At 40.3% G+C, this 19,399-nt stretch overlaps 2 protein-coding genes across 3 annotated transcripts in view; both read left to right on the top strand.

Annotated features, from left to right (window-relative positions):
- Positions 1-6,188, top strand: part of fam91a1 (family with sequence similarity 91 member A1) — a 29,000-nt gene extending 22,812 nt beyond the window's left edge. Inside the window, exons 20-24 of one of the 2 annotated variants that reach the window (XM_069175971.1) lie at positions 390-536; positions 1,032-1,133; positions 1,379-1,502; positions 1,626-1,695; positions 3,713-6,188. In XM_069175971.1, the coding sequence (XP_069032072.1) occupies positions 390-536; positions 1,032-1,133; positions 1,379-1,502; positions 1,626-1,695; positions 3,713-3,898 (629 nt within the window). In that variant the 3' untranslated portion in view covers positions 3,899-6,188. Of the gene's footprint in view, positions 1-389; positions 543-1,031; positions 1,134-1,378; positions 1,503-1,625; positions 1,696-3,712 lie in introns of both variants that reach the window. The other variant, XM_069175970.1, reaches the window with a different exon arrangement.
- Positions 6,189-8,809: 2,621 nt separating this feature from the next.
- Positions 8,810-10,744, top strand: lratd2a (LRAT domain containing 2a). Its single transcript, XM_069176735.1, has one exon. The coding sequence runs from the start codon at positions 9,303-9,305 to the stop codon at positions 10,125-10,127; it is 825 nt and encodes a 274-aa protein (XP_069032836.1). The 5' UTR covers positions 8,810-9,302; the 3' UTR covers positions 10,128-10,744.
- Positions 10,745-19,399: the final 8,655 nt, after the last annotated feature.

Raw genomic sequence — 19,399 nt, 5'->3', positions numbered from 1 at the left:
AACATTAGAATTATGTCAGTGTCATGTTGTGTGTAAATGGTTTTGACAGAGGTGCTTTGGTCCTTCCCCTGCTGACTCAGATATTCAGTTATTTGCTTTGAGGGTTTTAACTCGTCAAACTTTGTAATAAGGATTTGAATCCTCTAAAATCCTTTTCTTTGTAAATTTTTGTGTCGAGCTGAAGAGTAACGTGTAAGTCTCTTAATATGCCTGCTTTCAGAATAGAACAACCTTGGGAAAGACACGATTCCTGAAGGTCATGCGCGGCAGATATTATTAATAGAACTATCGGAGCTTTATTCATCATTGGGAATGAGTGCTTTTGGCCTGTCTGGAGTTCAAGGTGACACTTCACTCCCATTTGGATGTGTTGTCTGCTTCCCGCACAGAGTTCTCCTACTCCAACATGTGTGTGCACAAGGCGCTGCAGCAGTTGAAGGAGCAGGTGGATCTGGAGCACCAGTGCGGCTACATCACCATGCTCAACTCCAACAACAGGCACCGTCGCAGGCCCAGCGACAGCACTGAGTGCAGAGGTACAGGTGACTGCGTGTGTGTGTGTGTGTGCGTGTGTGTGTGTGTGTGTGTGTGTGTGTGTGTGCGCGTGCGTGCGCTGATGTCTCTTATGTTAGCATTTGACAGACTAGACAGATAGTTGAATTAGGAACAATGTCCTTTTCTGTGATGGCTAATGGCACTAACGGTGCAAATAAGATAAATATTGCTCACAGTCCACTTTCATTATGTTGTTTGTCCGCATAATTGTTGCTTTAATTGTGGTAGCCTTTGCTAATGGAGGCGGATCGACCAGTCGTAGCCTTTGCCCCGAGATTTACAGATTTTACTTAGCGTCTATTTATACATAGAACACCGCGCAGTTAATTTGAACAGGGAATCCTCCAGTGTTTACACAGCAAAAGACAAAAAGTTCTGCTTCTTAACTGAAGGCCATTCAAGCTCTAATCTAGGTCTGATCAGTTTCCCAGAAACAGCATGTAATGCTGATGTAAATTTGTTTGCTTATCTTCAAGGAGACACCCATCTAGGTGGAGGTCTGGACACCAACGGCAGCACGGAGTCTTTTGAACTCGTGACAGAAGAAAACAATGGGGAAAGCAAAGGAAAGACAGACAGTAGGTGTATTTAAAAAAAAAAAAAAAAAAAAAAAAAAAAAAAAAAATTTTAGCTAAGGTTTGTGTTTTTTACTAGAATATCTTTGTGAGTTGGAAGAGATGGTAAAGATGTCAGAGGGGTAAGTCTAAAGTGTGACAAACTCCATGCCGAATTCAACCCCAGGATGTCCTTGTCAATGTCTCATAATCTCATAATTTATGTAATGCCCATTCCTCTTCTCCCTTGCCAATCTCTTTTCTTTCAGCCCTTTCATCTGAAGATGAGTGGGTCCCTCTTGAGCTGTGCTTTGGCATGCCCCTCTTCAGCTCTGAGCTCAACCGCAAAGTGTGTCGAAAGATCGCCTCGCACAAACTCTTCAGCAACGAAAGGTTTAAAAAAGAAAAAAAAAAAAAGAAAGAAAGAATGCACGACATCCTCAAAAGTGTAATTTATTGTTTGTGACGTTGAGAAGAGTGTAACCGTGCTAAACTTGGGCTTTGTTGTTATTTCAGCCTCCAAGAGCTCCTTCACTCGAGCCGAAAGCTGTCGCTCAAGGTGCTGAGCTTCGTTCAGTCGTACCAGGTAAAAGCACTCTGCTGCACCTCCAGGTCGCCACTTGAGAATTCAATCTGAAAAGAAAACATTGTGTCCCAGTGAAAATATCAAAATAGCGCCAAGTCGCGAGTTTAATTTTAGAGTTGAAGTTTGTTGGAATTCATCAGGATTGAAGGATGGATAGTCGTTTACAAATCTATTGAGAAGACTTGTTCATTCAATGTGGTTCTTGATCGCTACGGTGTCGTGTTGTGTGACATGGTCATGCGCTCAGGTTTCCAACCAGGCAACAAACCACGTGAGGCTGCGCTTTTAGGAGAGAAGCGTCTGTCGCACTTGGAAGTACAATGTGGAGAAAACCATAAATATGTTATTGTAGGATTAGTGCTGCGAGGTTTGGACAAAATCAAACATCACAATACTTTGACCAAAGAACTCAAAATCAATATCATATTATTATATCATAGAGATGACTGTCGGTGCTTTCACAGAATATTTATTAATATTAGATTTTTGATCAATAATCATGAGTAATTCAGCATATAATGACTAAGTGGGTAAAAGCAAGTAATATAATACCCGTAACAGGAAATAATAATAATAATAATAATAATAATAATGATAATAACAATAATAAACTTTATTTGTATAGCACCTTTCATGCAAGGAATACAGCTCAAAGTGCTTCACAGCAAGATAATTACATGCAGTGTTTCACTTTAAAACAGATTTAAAGAAATATTTCAAAATATAGAAAAGAAATGAGATAAAACAAGATAAAAAGCATAAAAATGAATACAAGTAGACTTGATTTGGGTCGTTCTCTAGGATTCAATTTATGATACGACGTTTCATAAATTGAAATGACGAAACATGGCGATGCAAAATGATGTGCTCCGTGGAAGAGGACCCGCTCGTTATGTTGCTATGAAGGTCTCATTGTAAGGTAACAAAAACACGACAATTCTTAGTTTCAGCTGATTTAACACAAATGAAAACCAAATTATGAATATCATATATATTTTCTGCCAATGAAGGCCCCTATATCCTACACACTGAACCTTTAAGCTGTGAATTTGAAAAATGAGGACATGACATCCTTTATGAGCGGCATTAAAGTATATTTTTTATCTTAGAAATATGGCATGATTTTGACATTCCAAACTCAAACCATTTATCAGTGAGAACCGTTTAACCTTTCGTTTTGAATCGGTATTTGTTGACTAATACAGTACACTATTATTATACATTTCCTTTTTATTTAATAAGTATCGTGATGAATATCTAAACTTTGGAAAATACCGTTATCATGAGATGACCCACTTTAAGAATAGACTTCTCATTGTAGGTAAATATAATGTGCTATTTATTTATTTAAAAAATGAAAGATAAAACATTTGCTTAGAAAACATGAAGTGGGTGTTGAGCATGTGGTGTCAAACAAAGCAGCAGAGAAAGACAGTCATCACGGTTGAATCCGAGTGCAGTAACTCGGGCGGGGGGGGGGGGGGGGGGGGGGGGGGTTATGTGAGAGTAAGGTTGATATGAAAATGAGGGTATTGATTTGCAGATGTCTCTGCGTATGCGAGTGTGATTCAGTCAATCTGTGAGGGTGTGTGAGGATCGAGAGAGGAGAAAAAAACAAGACAATGAGAAGCAGAAAGCAAAAACGGTAGTCAATAAATAAAAGAGAGAAGGGAAGGACATGCACAGTATGTATGTAAACATCTCTTCCGTGTGTTGTTTGCTCCGTCACACATCTTCCTGAATTAGTTGATTCATACAGTAATTGAGCCTCTTCGTGCCTTCTGCATGTTTGGTCCACTAACTTTCAGTAACACAAATTCGGTGTTTGAATGGCTGGATGTTTTTTTTTTTTTTTTTTTTTTTTTTTTTTTTTTTTTTTGAAGAGGCCACAAACACACAGGAATCATTATACTTAGCCCTTCCCAACTTTTTCCTCCCAGAGAAACGTCCCTTTGCCTCACATATCATCCTCTGTGCCTGGTGTTCTGATCTGTGACCTTTTGTCCTGTGTTGGCAGGACGGCAACCAGCCCTCCGACCTCGACAGCGGCGTGTCAAATCCTCTCAGCCAGCCGCCGGCGGAGTCCGGCGTCCCCCTGCCCGCCCTCAACATCCTCTTCAAGGACGGACAGCTGAAGGAATGGAGCGGGCGGGCCCCTCCTCCTCTGGACATCTCAGCCCTGCAGAAAGATCAGCCCACATAAACCAGCACCAAAACTTCCAGATTTGGTTCTCGAGGAAACGGCGTCTCAGTGAAAAGAACCACCTTCTTTTGCAGCGTGACTGAGGAAATACCTTATTTGCGCTCCAATCCTGCATCTTCACATTTGAATCACAAGGAAATGCCCTCAGTCGTACGCCCACCTTCTTGCCCATCAGTATCCAGTCATGGGAAAATCAGCACTTTGTCATTCACCTACTGTATGAGGAATCATCCTGGCCAGCACTAGTACCTGTCCCCTTTTCGCCGTTTCCTCGTGATTCCTCGTATTCGTAGCAAGGCCGTGTTATCTGTTGGAGTGGTGCTATTATCACAGTATATAACAGTGATGCAGGTAAACCGCTTTTAAAACCCGAAAGAGCGTTTAACTGGAAACACGAGCGCTGTTTTCCACAGACACCCCTCCCCCCCCCTCCCCTCCATCCCAACCCCACCCTCACCCGCCAGTCCATGGATGTTTTGTGATCCTTGAGAGCAGAGTGTAAAAGTGGTTGATATTGTATAGATGTTCTAAAAATGACCCTCAAAATAAACATTGAAGTGTTGAACAGACTTCTTCAGGAATCATTCAACAATATGCATATTCTTAGGACCAAGTCTTTGGACTTTACCAGGTTGAATTCAGACCCCGCTGCCTCCCCGCGTTGTCTCATGTAACAATAAGTGATCTAATGCATGATGCTGTTGCACACCTCGTACCATGAAAAAATACTTTCCTCTTTACTTGTAATCAATATCAGGGGGCATTTATTATTTTGCACTGTGCAGGGTTTTTATGTACCTGCGGATGAAGTAATGTCATATAATCTTCTTTTTTTTTCTTTTTAAATGTGGGATCAATTAAGTGCGCACATGATTTTAGAGCTCACGTTTACCAGAAGAAAGTGTTTCCTCATGGAAACTCAGACAGGTTAGAAATTGACGGGGCATCTGTGAAAATGCTGTTTTTATCCTTTGTTGTCATTCTTTCTCAGTTGAGAACACCAAAGACCATTTTTTCTTCTTTTTTTTTTAACTTCATTTTACTGTCCATGCTTTTACTTTGCTGCCTTAATATTATCAGCCAATCAAAAACTAGCAGGCCTGCGATCAAATCTGACGACTTGATTTGCTTTTATTTCATTTTCTGCTCTTTAGTTTAGTTTTTCATGATTTATGTGGATTTGCTTGAGTGTGGATAATTAATATAATTAGTAATGGGTCACAAACTACAAACCATCATCCCTGTTCAAGAATTTGACGAGATCCAACCGAGTGTTTCGAGCCGCAAAGAACGGAACAGTTCAATCTTGTGTGTTTCACCCAGGCCTGTTGCCTGCCAGTATCTCTCTCTGGATTGTCTCCAGCTTGTGTGCAGTGCACTCTCGGCTCGTCCGCCACACTCTTCAAGAGTTTCTGTTTACACCATGTTTTGGAGGGAAACAAATAGGGTTTGTAGTCTAGAGAGAAGGCAACTTTGCTGTGAAGGCTATCGTGGCCCAGGTGGATGGAAATGCTAATGCTTTGCCCAGCTTCTCAGAGATGTGATGCCCCCCCCCCCCCCCTCCTCTCAAGAAAAAAAAAAAAAAAAGAGTCTGAAGCCTGTAATGAATTTTCAGTGTGGCTCCAAGAATATAGAGTGCTTTTTATTGCATTTAAAATGGAAACCCAGTTTTTTTTTTGTCTTTGAAGGAGTCTACCTTCTTCACTTTTTGACCCACTTGTGGTTAGTGTTTCTAATACCGTGATGCTGAAATAAAAAAAAAAAAAAAAAAAAAAAAAACATGAGGTCCTGTTGAAGCATGATGATTGTGTAGAAACTGTTGTGTGTATGTTGTGTATGCGTGTGTATTGTACACTTCACGGGTGTGTTTTAATACACACATTCCTTTCACAATAAGAGTTCCCTCCCAATCCTGCCTGTCTCTTATCTTACTGCACTTACTCAATCATCCCATACATCCCCCATCCTCCCCCCCAAATACTATACATCCACCACAGTGTTTAAGATGCTAGTTTTATATGTCAGCCTCTATTTTAGGAAATCTTTGTTGTAGCTTGTTTAATGGGACTGTGAATATCATTGACTGAGTTAAAAATGATGATGCTCTTGTAATTAAATGGGTTCAAAAAAAAAAGAAGAAGAAATTGACATTCCTTCACTATATGCCCTTCCCCCACCCCTGCTCCATCATTCCTCTCCTCCGGATACATATTATTCCAAATAAAAATGTAAAAAGTATATGAAAGTATAAATAAATAATGAGAGAAAAACTCTTTTTCCTCCCTGAAAATGTGGTGCAGTGTAATTTTTATCTGATCTGTACATTTGAAGGTTTGGAGTTAGTCATCCCGCCCTGTTCCGGCTCTGACTCGCAGCCAATCGCATTACACAACAGTAGGCCGCTAGATGTTCTCCAAGCCAGGTGGAACAGATGGTAAGCAAGGCGCAGTGGCCCGGATGCCCTGTCCATCTGCCTCCAGTACACGCTTGTTCAACTATCCATGTAGATATAAATGGATGGTGAGCTGAAAAACGTAATGTATAATACATGGTTGTGAAAGCTTTGAAAATTTTTGAAAATCCCACAGTTTTGGGTGGAAGATTAAGGTGTCAGTCTGTGGCTGGCTGTGTCCCCACCGGACAGGTGGAGCCCTGTCTAATTGACTATGTCTCCCAGGCCTCCCTGCTCCAGTAATTTCCCAGCACCACAAATTACAGTGTGTAACCAGGGGGCACCAGGGGCGTAAAGTGGGTCATGCCATGTGAGGATAAGAAGCTCCAGGAAGCAGTCAAACGGGCTGCATGTCACCACTCTAATAGTTTATTTCTTTCCCGACACCTTCGGGCCGCACTGATATTAAACCTCCTGCTCTGGAAAGGTGTAATACATCTGCTTAATACACTCTGTCCATTTCTTAGTTTTGTCTCCCATCAAATGCTTTGTCAAACTGGGGAGGCAACAGGGCTTCATGCTGAAATAGGAGGAAAGCTGGGAAGAGAGGAAAGAAAGAGAAAAAACATTGTGCACATTGACAGTACGTGCACAAACTTGAGCCAAAGCTGATGAAAGGACAGTCAGTGGTGAAATTATACCAGCCTCTTGCACATTGCATTCTGCCCCCTTATCATCTTTACATAATTTCAAGTGAAACTATAAGTAGATAATCTTTCTTTGAATCACGTTGCATCATTATCAGATCAGTTGATATCGCTCCACTTGATCTCTCTGTGCTGGTTGTCTTATGCCTACTTTTGTATAACGCTCACCTAGACTCGTAGACGACTTGCACATCGTTTTATCTGCACTGGCAGAGAGGGGAAAAGGGAAAAACAAATCTTTGTGAGCAAGACTAAAAGTGTACTTATTAGCTGTGATATTCTGAGGAGGTCATGAATGTCCTGTTATTCAAAATCGGTCAATCAAGGCCACAAGTGTGAAGCTCATGGTGTGGCAAGAGGAAAATCTGTTGACCATCAAACTGATTGGTATTTCTAATCTGGGAACCACAAATGTTCTTTTGTGCCTGATGAGATGAATAACATATTTAATTGGATAAGTAAAAATGTAAAGTGCTGGTGGAAAAGTACGATATTTGTTGTCATCCTTAGTGCCACTCTGCCAGTGGAGCTCAGACAAGAGATCTTTAAACTGAGCTTCCAGTCATTTGATCGTCACTGGTCCTCTTGATCTGGAAGCTCAGTTTAAAGATCTCTTATCTGAACTTTGTGACCCAGGCTCTGGCTTACTAAAGGGGGTACAGGGTTGCAGGAAATTAAATAACAGTTCGACCCTGTGCAAGTCTGAGAAAGCTCAGTCTTCTAATTAACCTGATAGTCTTAAGGAGTGCTGCCAAAAGGCCTCCTTGCTAATCTGTTGAGTCAGTTATGTTAACTGAGGTCTTTAAACCTGTTTAAACTACTGTACTGGATGATTCTGCAGTTGTAATCGGTCCTTCCAGTGGGCACCTGGCTCAGCACCAGGGTCAAACTCGGGCTCACCAACCCCGCAAAGTTAGTTTCTCTTGTCTATCTCTCCTCTTCACTTAGTTTCCTTTCACAGCCCGTCATACTCACACCCCTCAGGATCTCTCGCACTGTCACATCACAGCCGTACCACTTCCAGGACAGGTGTGTTCACACAAAGGCTGCTGCAGTGTGTGCCATTTTGGGGCTTACTGAGCACATTCTCCTCGCCTGCAGGATACAGTATGGAGAAAATAGCCCGTAACAGAGAGCGAGTTGAGGCAGGCCACCAGAAACGTAATGGAGACATTATGGTCGCACCAGGAGACACAGAGCGAGCAAATGACAGTGCTGCTTCAGTTCATCCAAGGACACCTCACAGTGTGAATTTGTAATTTGTAATAGGGCAACACTTACCTATTTATAGACACGTCCATCCAAGACTGTATGGAGAAGTTATTTTTTCTACCCCGTTTGGTTTTGATCAGATTACAATGATCCAATAACAAAGTGAATAAAACAAAATAAAATAAAATAAAATAAATAAAATTTAATTACATTTAATTAAACAACACAATAGCTGCATAACTGAATAAATAAATAAACAAAACTAAAAATAAATAGATGAAATGCCAAAATTGAATGACTTGAATTACGTTAGGATAACTCATTAAAAATAAAATAATAAAAATAAATGAAATAATAAATAAAATACATAACTATCGGCTAATAAACAAAATAACTAACCATTTGTTTTAGTTTATATTTTACTTCAGTAAAAGTCAGGCTGTAAGCATGCAATAAGAAACCCCGTATTAACAGCAAACTGTTCAAACAAACAAACAAACAAACAAATATTTCAAAGAGCATTTTCTCGCTCTAGAGATGAACAGCGATATTAAAGGCGCAGTGGAGAAAATTACGCGCACTTCCGCTTTAGAAGCGGAGCTGTGTGTTGCGGGAGAGAGTCGCGTCGACGTCGAGCCACAGATCTGCCTGCTTGCCGGAACTCTGCTACACCGCATGGTGGACTAGTTTATCTGCCGTTTCGGCAGACACTTCAGCAGCTCCGTGTCTCCACCATTTGGATTTAAACTGCCACTGTTCCGTGTGTGACAGTCAGCGAGCGGAACTTTACGCAGGGAAACAGCAGGTGAGTCTACGAGACTACACCTGCGGGATATTTCTGGTCGCTGAATCTGAAACCAGTTTGTATTCTCCTTCCAACTCCACTTGTTGATGGGGCACCAAGAGGAGATCGAAGCTTTCACAAAACGGAGGTATTCATATGCGTAAAATCTGATAAAAGCCTTTCGGACTGCAGGGCGAAGAAAGTTTTGAGCTTTGGGGTTTTGTGGCAGATGGTGTTGATATTTGGCGACTGGTAACGGCACTCGGCATCAGATCGTATTACGCTGGCTTCTACCAGGTGGGCAGCGGCATGGGGAACCAGATGGACAGGTTGTCACATTTAAGTTACGCAGAAGTTCCCACAGTGGACCCGAACGGAGTGGACACGGAGGACGGCCCGCGGATCGGCGTCTCTTACATATTTTCTAACGACGACGACGAGCAGGAGGAAGGCTGTGCGATCGATGGCACAGTAATAGACCCGAATCAGGAGGAGAAACAATACGACCAGCGCGACGAGGTGCAGTGCGCCGTCTACAACAGAGATGAATGCATTTACGAGAAGAGCGTAAAGTCGGCCAACCTGGAGGTTTACTCTCCAGAGAATCTACTTAACAAATGCAAAGCAGGGGACTTGGTGGAGTTTGTGGCGACGGGTCTGTACCCGCACTGGGCCGTGTATGTGGGGAACTTCCAGGTGGTGCACATGCATAGATCAGAGGTTAAAAACAGCTTTCTGACAGATGCGAGTCAAGGGAGGAGGTGTCGGATTGTGAACGAGTTGTACAAATTCAAAGCGCTCGAGACGGACATGGTGGTGCAAAACGCGATGGAGCAGGTGGGTTTAAAAGCCCGAGAGCTGTGCTGGAGAAACTCCGAGTGCTTCGCAGTCTGGTGCAGGTTTGGCAAGAGAGAGCTGAAAAAGGGTGGGGAGATACGGATAGGCAAACAACCCTACAGGCTGAAAATCTTCATGTCGGACAAGCACTGTCACGTTTTGGAGTCTCAGAGTTTGGAAGACATAATCATGGAGAGGAGGAGGAGCGATCATCTGGGCAGGAGAGCCGTGTTGCAGGAGCTGGCCACTCATTTCCGCTGCGTGGAGGAGATTAAAAGTGACCCAGGAGCTGAATGATGTCTGCCTTTTCATGCTCTTCAAATTAATTACTGATAGAGTAGCCTTTACAGAACATAATCTGTCACACTGTCGTCCTTAATCTACAGCAGGCCTTCACTCCTTTATTTAAGTTTGAACAAGACCTCATTTGTCATTATTTCAACTTGAATATTGTCATTTCAATTATGGATTTTTGCTCCATGTTTTCATGAGTTTATAATGATGTTATTGCCTTAAAGCCATAATCCTCACCATCCCCTGTTGGTTATTGGCCTTAGCAATTCTGAATTCAATTCTGAGATACATTGAATTGATTGGATTATCTTTTTGTAGCTCCAAAAAAAAACAACAACTCCACCCACAGAATGTATAGTTTTATAAACGCTTTACACATCTGTCTCAGACGGTCATGATTCTGTATGAATGTGTGTCTCCTTACCTGATCATTGTGTGTTTTAATCTCTCAACTCACCCAGACAGCAAAATCTGAGCTGTGAGCAGGAGTCGCTGCCCTGAAGGATAATTCTCACACCAGCACATCTGAAGAAGATTGTCTGTGTTATACACTGATCAAAGTCTGTGTTAACTTTACCCAAAGTTTTAGTAAACCATCAGCTGTGGTCTCTTTTCTGAAATGAGTCTTGTTCTTTATACACTTATGTTGAATTATTAGAGTAAGAGAAGCTCCTGGAATTTACCATTTTTGTTTTTCAGTTAATACTGAGTATGTGTGCTACATATTTCAAGGGCTCCTTGTGTCATCTCTATCACAGTGTGTCCTGAATAAGTGTAATTTACTGAATTGAAACAGTTTAATAGTTTGAGTTGCAGATGAGGAAGTATCTTCCTAATTGTTATCAAAAACAGAATTTTCTTGTAATCTTAAAAAATAAATAAATAAATATATATATATATATATTTTATAGACAGACATTTGGAAATTAGAGCAAAAAGTCATTTTTTTAAGCAAAGAAATTTGCAGAAAGTGTTTTTTTTGTTTGTTTTTATTTATATTTTTCATATTTCTTGCTCAAAGGCGTACAACTTTACCCAAAACCTAATTTCAGAAAAGTGCCTGTTACTCAAAAGTGAATAGTTGCTAAAGTATTTATTTGTCTGTCGCCAAGAAAACAAACCAGTGTTTGCAGTTTAGTTTGTATATGACCAGGCTGAAGATCAATGGAAGTTGCTGAGATAGATTGTGCCCGGTCAAATTTTAAACAAGGGTTTAGAAATCATGATTAATGTTTTGAATGGTTAATAAATACTTGAATAATGTTTGTAATTGGCCAGTAATAAGAACAATTTGGGGTCATCAGATAGTGAAGAATCTTCTTGACTGATTGAACCATATCACCATTTATCTTGTTTTAAAAATCTGGACCAAAATCTAACAACTTTTAATGCATTTATTAATGAATTATTGAGATCATAGCATTATTAAATAAGTCAGCTGCACTTTATTGTTACCAAATGGAAAAGGTCACAAGGTTCTTTCAAACCTGGCAACCCAAAATGTGCATTTTTTTTGATGGCATATAAGGAGTTGTTAACATAAAACAAAAATCATTTTAAACTTATAAACCCTTTAAGGTACACGCAGAAATTTTTACTATTTATATAATTCTGAAAATTTGCTTGATTCTTGAGTTGTCAAGGGCTAGTTTTGTATATCATCTAGGCGTGTTTTGGCTCACTTTTAATAGAGGTGTCACCATGGTAACCTAAACTGCAGGGATCTTCCTCATTAATCAACTCTGCAAAAACGGTGCCACAATTTGTGATGATTCCAGGAGCCAACAGCTGGAGAGGCAGCACAAAAAGTGCATTTGGATTGATTATTAACAAAAGGTGCCCAAAGCAATATTCTGTCAGGGGACACAAAAGTCTGACTTGTGGCCCTGCCCATAGAGTCCAGCCATCAGCAGCATTACTGCATTCACCGGAGAGCAACCAGTGACAAAGTGAAGAATCGGTTGTGCTGAAAAAACGGGATGTTTGGATGAAAAACTTTTTACACAGCTCAATAACTGTTTGAATCAAACTACAACAAATGTTTTCTGCAGTTTTAGACCATCTGCCCACTTTGGTATAAAACCAGGACTCCAAGCAAATAGCAGGTGGCAAGTTGACCATAATATATAAAAAACTAAACTTGTTTTTGCATAAAAATCCACTACATAATTATTGTAGGGTTCCAGGCAGTAAACTGTTTTCACTGCAGCCCTGAAGAACATGATGGAACATTGTTAGAGTTTTAACAGCTTCAGTATGATGATACAACAATGGAAAGACCACTCATTGTGTCACAATGACGGCAGTAGTAAGCTTATTTAGTTGTAGGAGCCTGTACTGTGCAGTTGTCTGTCAGTAATTCTTTCAAACCCTTCACACCAGAAGCTGCTACTCTTTATTGTTTTGCATATTAATTTATTCTTATAGTTTATTATTCCCAAGAGAACTGAAATGTCGCTCCAAGGCAAACATTGATTTCCAGCACAAAGCTTATAATGTTGCTTGAAATGAGATGGAGGGAAATGTCATGCAAACATTTTCACCCCACTCACAAAGAATACAAGTTAATGAGTTCAAATGAGTGCCACACTGGAGGAGAATCTCGACCTTTAACTCAACGACCTTGGTGCGGTAGACTCACTTCTTGTCTTTCGGTCCACTTCTTTATGCCTCTGAAAGTTTTCACTGACCTGTTGAGGATGAAGTAAACCTAAAGCTTAAAACCTGTAGCTGTCTAATCTACACTGTCAAATACATCAGACTTTTTTTTCACATGTAATCAAATGTGAGAGTCTGTCATATCTATTATTATACCTTCATAATGACCCCAGGGAACAAACAGACTGAAGTGGTATGACACATATCATAACCACACTGGTAGATATGTGGGTTGTGTTCCACCACGTGCTGCATTTTCCACGAAGTTGCTTTCATGTTCCTTGCAGCAATGTAATCAAATTAGAGCTTGGTAAAACCATCCTTAGGGTCTCGGCTAGCTCAGCCTTTCCTAAGTGTGTTTGAGACTTTTATATTGAACCAAGAGTCATTTAACAAGACAGGAGTGCAGCTGTGCAGATGTTCCAGCTGTAGCTGCAAAGCAGTAATATCTTCTTGTGTACAAATGATGGAACAGCCTTCATGTGAGTTGCAATGCAGATAGTTCAGCTCAAAATTACAGGTGTTGATTCTTCAAATGTTTGGCTCAGTTTAACAGAAGATGAGCTTTGTTTTCTTTTTTTCTGTTTCCGTTTTTTCCCCCTCGGCTTGGTTTTAAAGCTCCTGGAAACATTGAAGCAAAGTTAATCAACGTTTTTGGTGATTTATTAAAATGAAAAATAGATTGTGGCCTCAGTGTTTACCTTTTCTATACAGTTTATGGTGTGTACATCAGCAATAAGCAGATTTCCCTTTTTGCTTATGTTAAAGGTCTGAGGCAAGGCAGTAGGAAGTGCAGTTGCTGCAGCACCTCCTAGCGGATGGTGAAGGACCTGCACGACCGCAACTATAAACAATAAAAGTATAAATAAATAAATATATAAAAATGTTGTTGGTTCTATTCATATTCTAATGATGCTTTAAATTTCAGCAAGTTGTAGATATTGGGTCAAAGTTTTCAGTCCGATCGGAAATGACGTTTGAGGTCAATCACGCCGGTCGGAGTTGTGACGTAACGTGACCCCAAACAGGCGTATTTGGCACAAATACATGGCGCCACCGAGGCGGATTTCGTTTTTAAAAAATTTTTTTTTTACAAAGCCATCAAGAAGAGTAAAACCCCAAAATCAACAACTAACAGCATGACTGTCGGCACACACGGTGACACGTCAGCACCGCGGCACGGAGCTATCCGTTTATGGAGCCGGAGGATGGAAGGAGGCCAGCGGCTTACACCTGAGTGCAAATAAAATCGTTAACAAGGTAAGTAAATGTCATAAAATGCGATTAAAATTGCTTCACATAAGGCATGAAAGAACATTTTACCCTCGGTCCTTTTATCCAGAAACTAGAGCCATCTATTGGTTTCAATCAGCTCCTGCTAATTGGTTGGTAAAAGGGCGCTGAATAACTTGGACACACAGAGATGAGCTGCAATTAAAATCAATATTCTGAAGGCATAAAATACAACAAATAAAATATGTAGAATATATAAATAAGAGTATGCGCAGGTTGCCACTGTACAGTAGACCTAAGTGCACATTAGCCTATTGTTAACTGTTAGTGTGAAGATCTTGCTTTGCCTGTGGCTGATGCTCTTATGGATATTTTGTAAATCATAACAGCTAGTGCGCAGCTGCTGTTATACTTTGCGTATGCTGGCTATCAGATCATGGGTCATTGCCTGCTTTGTTAGTTCCTTAATGTCAGTAGCTGCTGCTCTATTATCAACTTTATTGTGTAAATCTGGCTCTCGCTGTTGGATGTGTGTGGCCTTGTGTGTGTTTCCTTACTTGATTATCTGGACTATTATTACCAATAGGTTGGGAACCACCTGACTCCAGGAGCATGACTCTGAAGTCATCTGCTCTTTGCTAGTGTTCACTGTAGATCAGTCAACACTCAAACTGGGTTTTGCCGTTTTGGCCTCTGCAGACATAACGTCAGTGTGAACAGTTTCAAATGTCATCTGAAAACCTTGCAGAGGCAGGTTTTTTTTTTCTTCCTGATGTTGTGTATGTTGTCTTACTGTAATTTGTGGGTCTTCTTATGTTTTTATAGATATATACTTAATTAAACTGTGGACATGTAGGAGACTAAATTATGTCTACGTATGAATTGTGTCCTTGTGGTGCTGCTATATGCTGCTGGTACAGACTGCACAACGTCTAAATTGATATCACTGAGCGTATTTTATTTTTATACGGACCCTTCCCTAGATGGGAAGGATGTATTACAGTCCGACTGCTCTTACTGTGAAGCAGCAGTCATCCAGTATTAACCGTCTCCTTGGCCCTTGTCTTGATGGGATGTGAAAGCTTGGACATAGCAGAGGCAACCCAATTATAATCAGCTGTCAGTGCTCGCCTACAAGTACCTCTGCCCACTTCTGCTGTACTGTGTTTCCATAGGATGCTGATAAATTAATGAGATTAGTATTATGAGAGCAACAAATGGAGTTTGTGCCCTAATGCAGCTGCAATGTAAAAAAAAAAATCAGAGATGTTGTTTGTTGGTTTATACTGGATGAGGAATATATAGCAGAATTTTAACGAGCCGTCTTTCACGTGCTTTCCATCTATTTACTGTCCTCGCACATCTATCATACGTGCTGATTCACATTAACACAATAGCAGAAGTTTAAATCCTTGTTCAGCACGCTCATGTTGAGGTTGTCCTTCTCTCACTGTCACCACAGGGTTTTGTATTTGAAAAAAAAGAAACTGTTTAGTTACAATTTATTTTCTGCGCAAATAGCCCAAAAAAAGCTTTCAACACAAGGACCTGACTTGTCTCCTAGAAATAACGTTTACACGTTATTCTTTGTTTGAGCCCTGGTCTGTTTGACAATACATGCATTTAATAGAATGTAATCATAGTCAGATCTACTCTTACCTTTATGGTGTTGGAGTGATGTCAAAAGACAAATTTTTACCCATTCACACAGTCGGTGATTTTATTTTTTTGCCAGTTGTCCTTCCTGCCTTTTGGCTGCTGTTGCTGTGTTGATTTTTAGCCTGGATTATGTGTTTAACTTCTTTGTCTTTGTCTCATGTTATAATTTGTTTTTCATTCGTAAAACATGCCGCTCTGCTGCCAGTACACTTGTCTATGTTTTTGATTGGTCACTTGCTTACACACTCCGACCCTTTTATGTGAACGCACACAGCTGGATTTGAAAACTCGGCGTTGACTTGGGGGGGTTGACGAGCATCTTTGTATGACCGCTTAGTATGATTATGTTTATTTGGCCCAGTTTAGCCAGATAACAAAAGCAGGTACTTTATAGAAATACAAAATTGTGTTGATCAATTCTTCTACATAAAGACAGATTCTTTTCCAAATGCAGGACAACAACAAGTGCACATACAAAAACCCAAACTTGTACAGCTAAAAGAAAATACACACACACACACAAAAAAGTCAGTTAAACCCACCAGGGTTTTGTTCCCAACAAGTAATCGAGTGTGAATAGGCTCATTCAGATGTTAAATGTGCATATGAACACTAAAACGGTCGTAAATGTTTTAGGATGTCATGCTTTCTTTGTGGCGTGACTTATCTGGACAAACAGAGAGGATGTTGGGCAAAGGTTGGTTGATTACACCTGCTGTGCTGAGAGTGAGTAATAACCGCCAACAATGGAAACACAGCCACTCTTTGTGTACTCCAGTCATGCCAGGAAAACTCTCTAGTGCCTCGAGGACATTTATAATAGTGCGTGATGTCACACCTGAAAGAGTATTGGGAGAAAGACAAACATGACTGACAAGGCACACATTAGATACAAATTCACTGCAAGGCAATGCAAGTAGGAGCTGATACGAGCACGAATATAGAAGAGCGGTAAAGTCAAGGGTTTAACTCTGTAATGTCGGATTAACAGCAATAGTTATCTCAATTTCTGCTAACATTATTGTTAGCTCACGCGAGCTACTCGTCAGACTAAACTAAGTGAGTCTCCAAATAGCAGCAAAACTACTGACTGTACTGAACGGAGCAACAGAGTGCTGTGTATTGATTATCAATAGGTACAAGCTTTTATTTGTAAGAGGATGATTGCATTAATTCTTATCTAAAAACGTAAAGCTTCTCTTTAGAATTCATCAAAATTAGAATGAAAATGCAAATTTATTTTACAGCTGTCTATAAATACTTAACCGGAAAAAAAAACTTTGTCGGATTCAGTTTGTGTTTATTGCATTAAATTTGTCCATATCCCATCACAGGGAAGGCTGCCAGAGTCTTTTCCCCCCTCAAACGCTGCCAGAAGCCGTGGTCTGTCATTTGAGGTTCACAGTCAAGTGGCCCAGCTGAGTGGCTTGAGACGCAGAAGAGACAGGTGGCTTCATTGTCTGCGAGGGCTTTGTTTATTTCCGCTGCTGCACCGGTCTCTCCCACGGCAGCAGCCCTCGCTGGCACTGCTTCTTTGTACTGGTCATTTTGAGATGACAGGGCTTTGTGTTTACTCGAGGGCGCCCAAGTCACATTAATTGAGTTGTTTTAAATGATCCCACCTGGCCTCGGAGTAATTTGCATGAGCTAAGTCAACACGAGCAATTAAAGTCATGTTAATAGAAATCTTTTGGCAAACAGGTTTGTTGAGGCGGTTCTCCTTCGACATTTAACATGAGCTGTAGGGCCGAGGGATATAAAGATTATCACAATATGTCATGGTACTGGAATAACGATGTTGTTGACAATGTAACAAAATACTCCAAAATATTTTATCATTGATTGAGAACATACTAATTAGGTGTGGGGTCATGATGTTGAATCATAAAAAGTTGAATACTTTACTAAAGATAACTATCGTCTTGATGTGATAAACAGTTGGTGGTACTAATTCTCTGGCTATGTACCCAAAAAACATAGCAGAAGAAGAGGGGTGCAGTGAGGTGATATCATGAAAAGAGTGCTAGTCAAACAAATATCGATGGAAATATGACATTTCATATGAAATATGACAGTTTCATCCAGCTGAGTGGAGACACTTCTAACGATGATGCAGAATGATTGCGATCAGCTCGAATAAGTGCGATCAGGTGATTATGTAGTAATTGTGACAGGCTAATACAGTTACAAATCAAAGTATTGCCATTACAATAATATTAATTTTTTTTTTCATATTTATACATTATAATAATTATTTATACATTTTTCTGCTATTATCTTAAACAATATAATGTGGCACACCCCTAATCCGTCGTGTTTAATAATCTGATGCATCGCTATCACAGCAGTTTGCTGTACACCAGTATATTTATTTACATTTATGGAAGTGAAAAGTCGCTTTGCTGCGTAATGTGAGGCTGGGAAATCAAAAGCAAATTTGCATACTCTAACCCAACAGCAAAGTCTCCTCAGTGTTAACGCACCATTTAGCTGCTAGATTGGAGGACACGAGGGCGAGGACGAGATAGTCTCAACAGTTTCTTCCTTATCTCTCCTTTATCTGTTTACACAGCTGGACGTGGAGACAGCGATCAGCTGCGAAAGAAAAGGACAAACGTGCCACAAAACATTAAACTCTTTAGTACAAATGAATCTCATTATGTATTCTGTACATTTGTGTGTTAAAAATGCAAAGTTATAAACTCCCATCCAAACAGCTGGATGGCTATCTAATTTCATTTGGCAATAATTTAGTATCTAAGATTGAATTACTTTACAGTTGTATCACATTATTCAATATGGGCGTCTTCTATTTGCCTTATTCCTAATTACCCTTGTGTGCAGAGTAAATAAATTCAAAATGTCTCCTTAATTCTGTCAAACCATGTATAAACTCGTGCCAGACTAGGATTAATTGTTAATTCACTTACATGTAAGTATAAACTTCAACTCTGAACTGAGAAATGTTCATGCTGCTGATGCTGAATAACACAGAAGATGAATCAAAGCTCTGAGTCATTTACTGATGTTTTTACATAAATTGCAGACAATACAAAGTAAAGGTGCCTTTAAAGGGCTTTCTTGCTTCCACAGAAAAAAACCTCTTAAAATGTGAACAGGGTGCACTTAATGCATTTATCAGCGTGTGAATCATATATAAATATGCAATGTGTTTATGAGTCTGCCAGATCTTGGGGACAAATTACAGCTCAACTACGGTCCTCTGGCTGCGTCTCTGCATTTACATCCTCATTATGTGACAGCCTCTGCACAGACTTTCTGTTTGGATCCCTCCCAGCCACAGCCGGTTCCACTGTCTGAAATAATCTGCCTATTTGAGAGTCTTCAGAGGTTGCAGTAAAGGCAAGTTTACAAAAAAGGGTAACTCCAAAAATCAATTTGCATTCTGTCTCTCCTCGTCGTGCATCTACAGTTTCCCCCTCAACAAATAAATTAGCAGCAACTTTCATGAGGCTGCCTGAGTAATTACTTGTTCAAAATATGATTGGAAAGCACAGAAGATTGTGCTGCACCACAATGCCAATTTTCACAGTAATTATGAACGCTTGTGCGTCTTCGTAATGACTGTCATCCGCTTGCAGTTATTTTTCAAACAAAAGGTAATTTTCAGCGGTCACCCCATCTTTCAAGTTACATCAGCTGACATTTGGCCTTGTGCAAAAGTGATGACGGACGTGAACTGGAGAAGAAAAGTACACCCTTGT

The sequence above is a fragment of the Embiotoca jacksoni genome, unplaced genomic scaffold (genome assembly GCF_022577435.1).
Source record: "Embiotoca jacksoni isolate LCO1_2020_lvr unplaced genomic scaffold, fEmbJac1.0.p SCAF_7, whole genome shotgun sequence".
Taxonomy (NCBI): Eukaryota; Metazoa; Chordata; class Actinopteri; family Embiotocidae; genus Embiotoca; species Embiotoca jacksoni.
The sequence above is the reverse complement of the archived record's forward strand: the minus strand, read 5'-3'. Positions and strand labels throughout refer to the sequence as shown.

Excerpts from the sequence above, each read along its gene's own strand:
- lratd2a (XM_069176735.1), top strand. The coding sequence starts at position 9,303 with ATGGGGAACCAGATGGACAGGTTGTCACATTTAAGTTACGCAGAAGTT.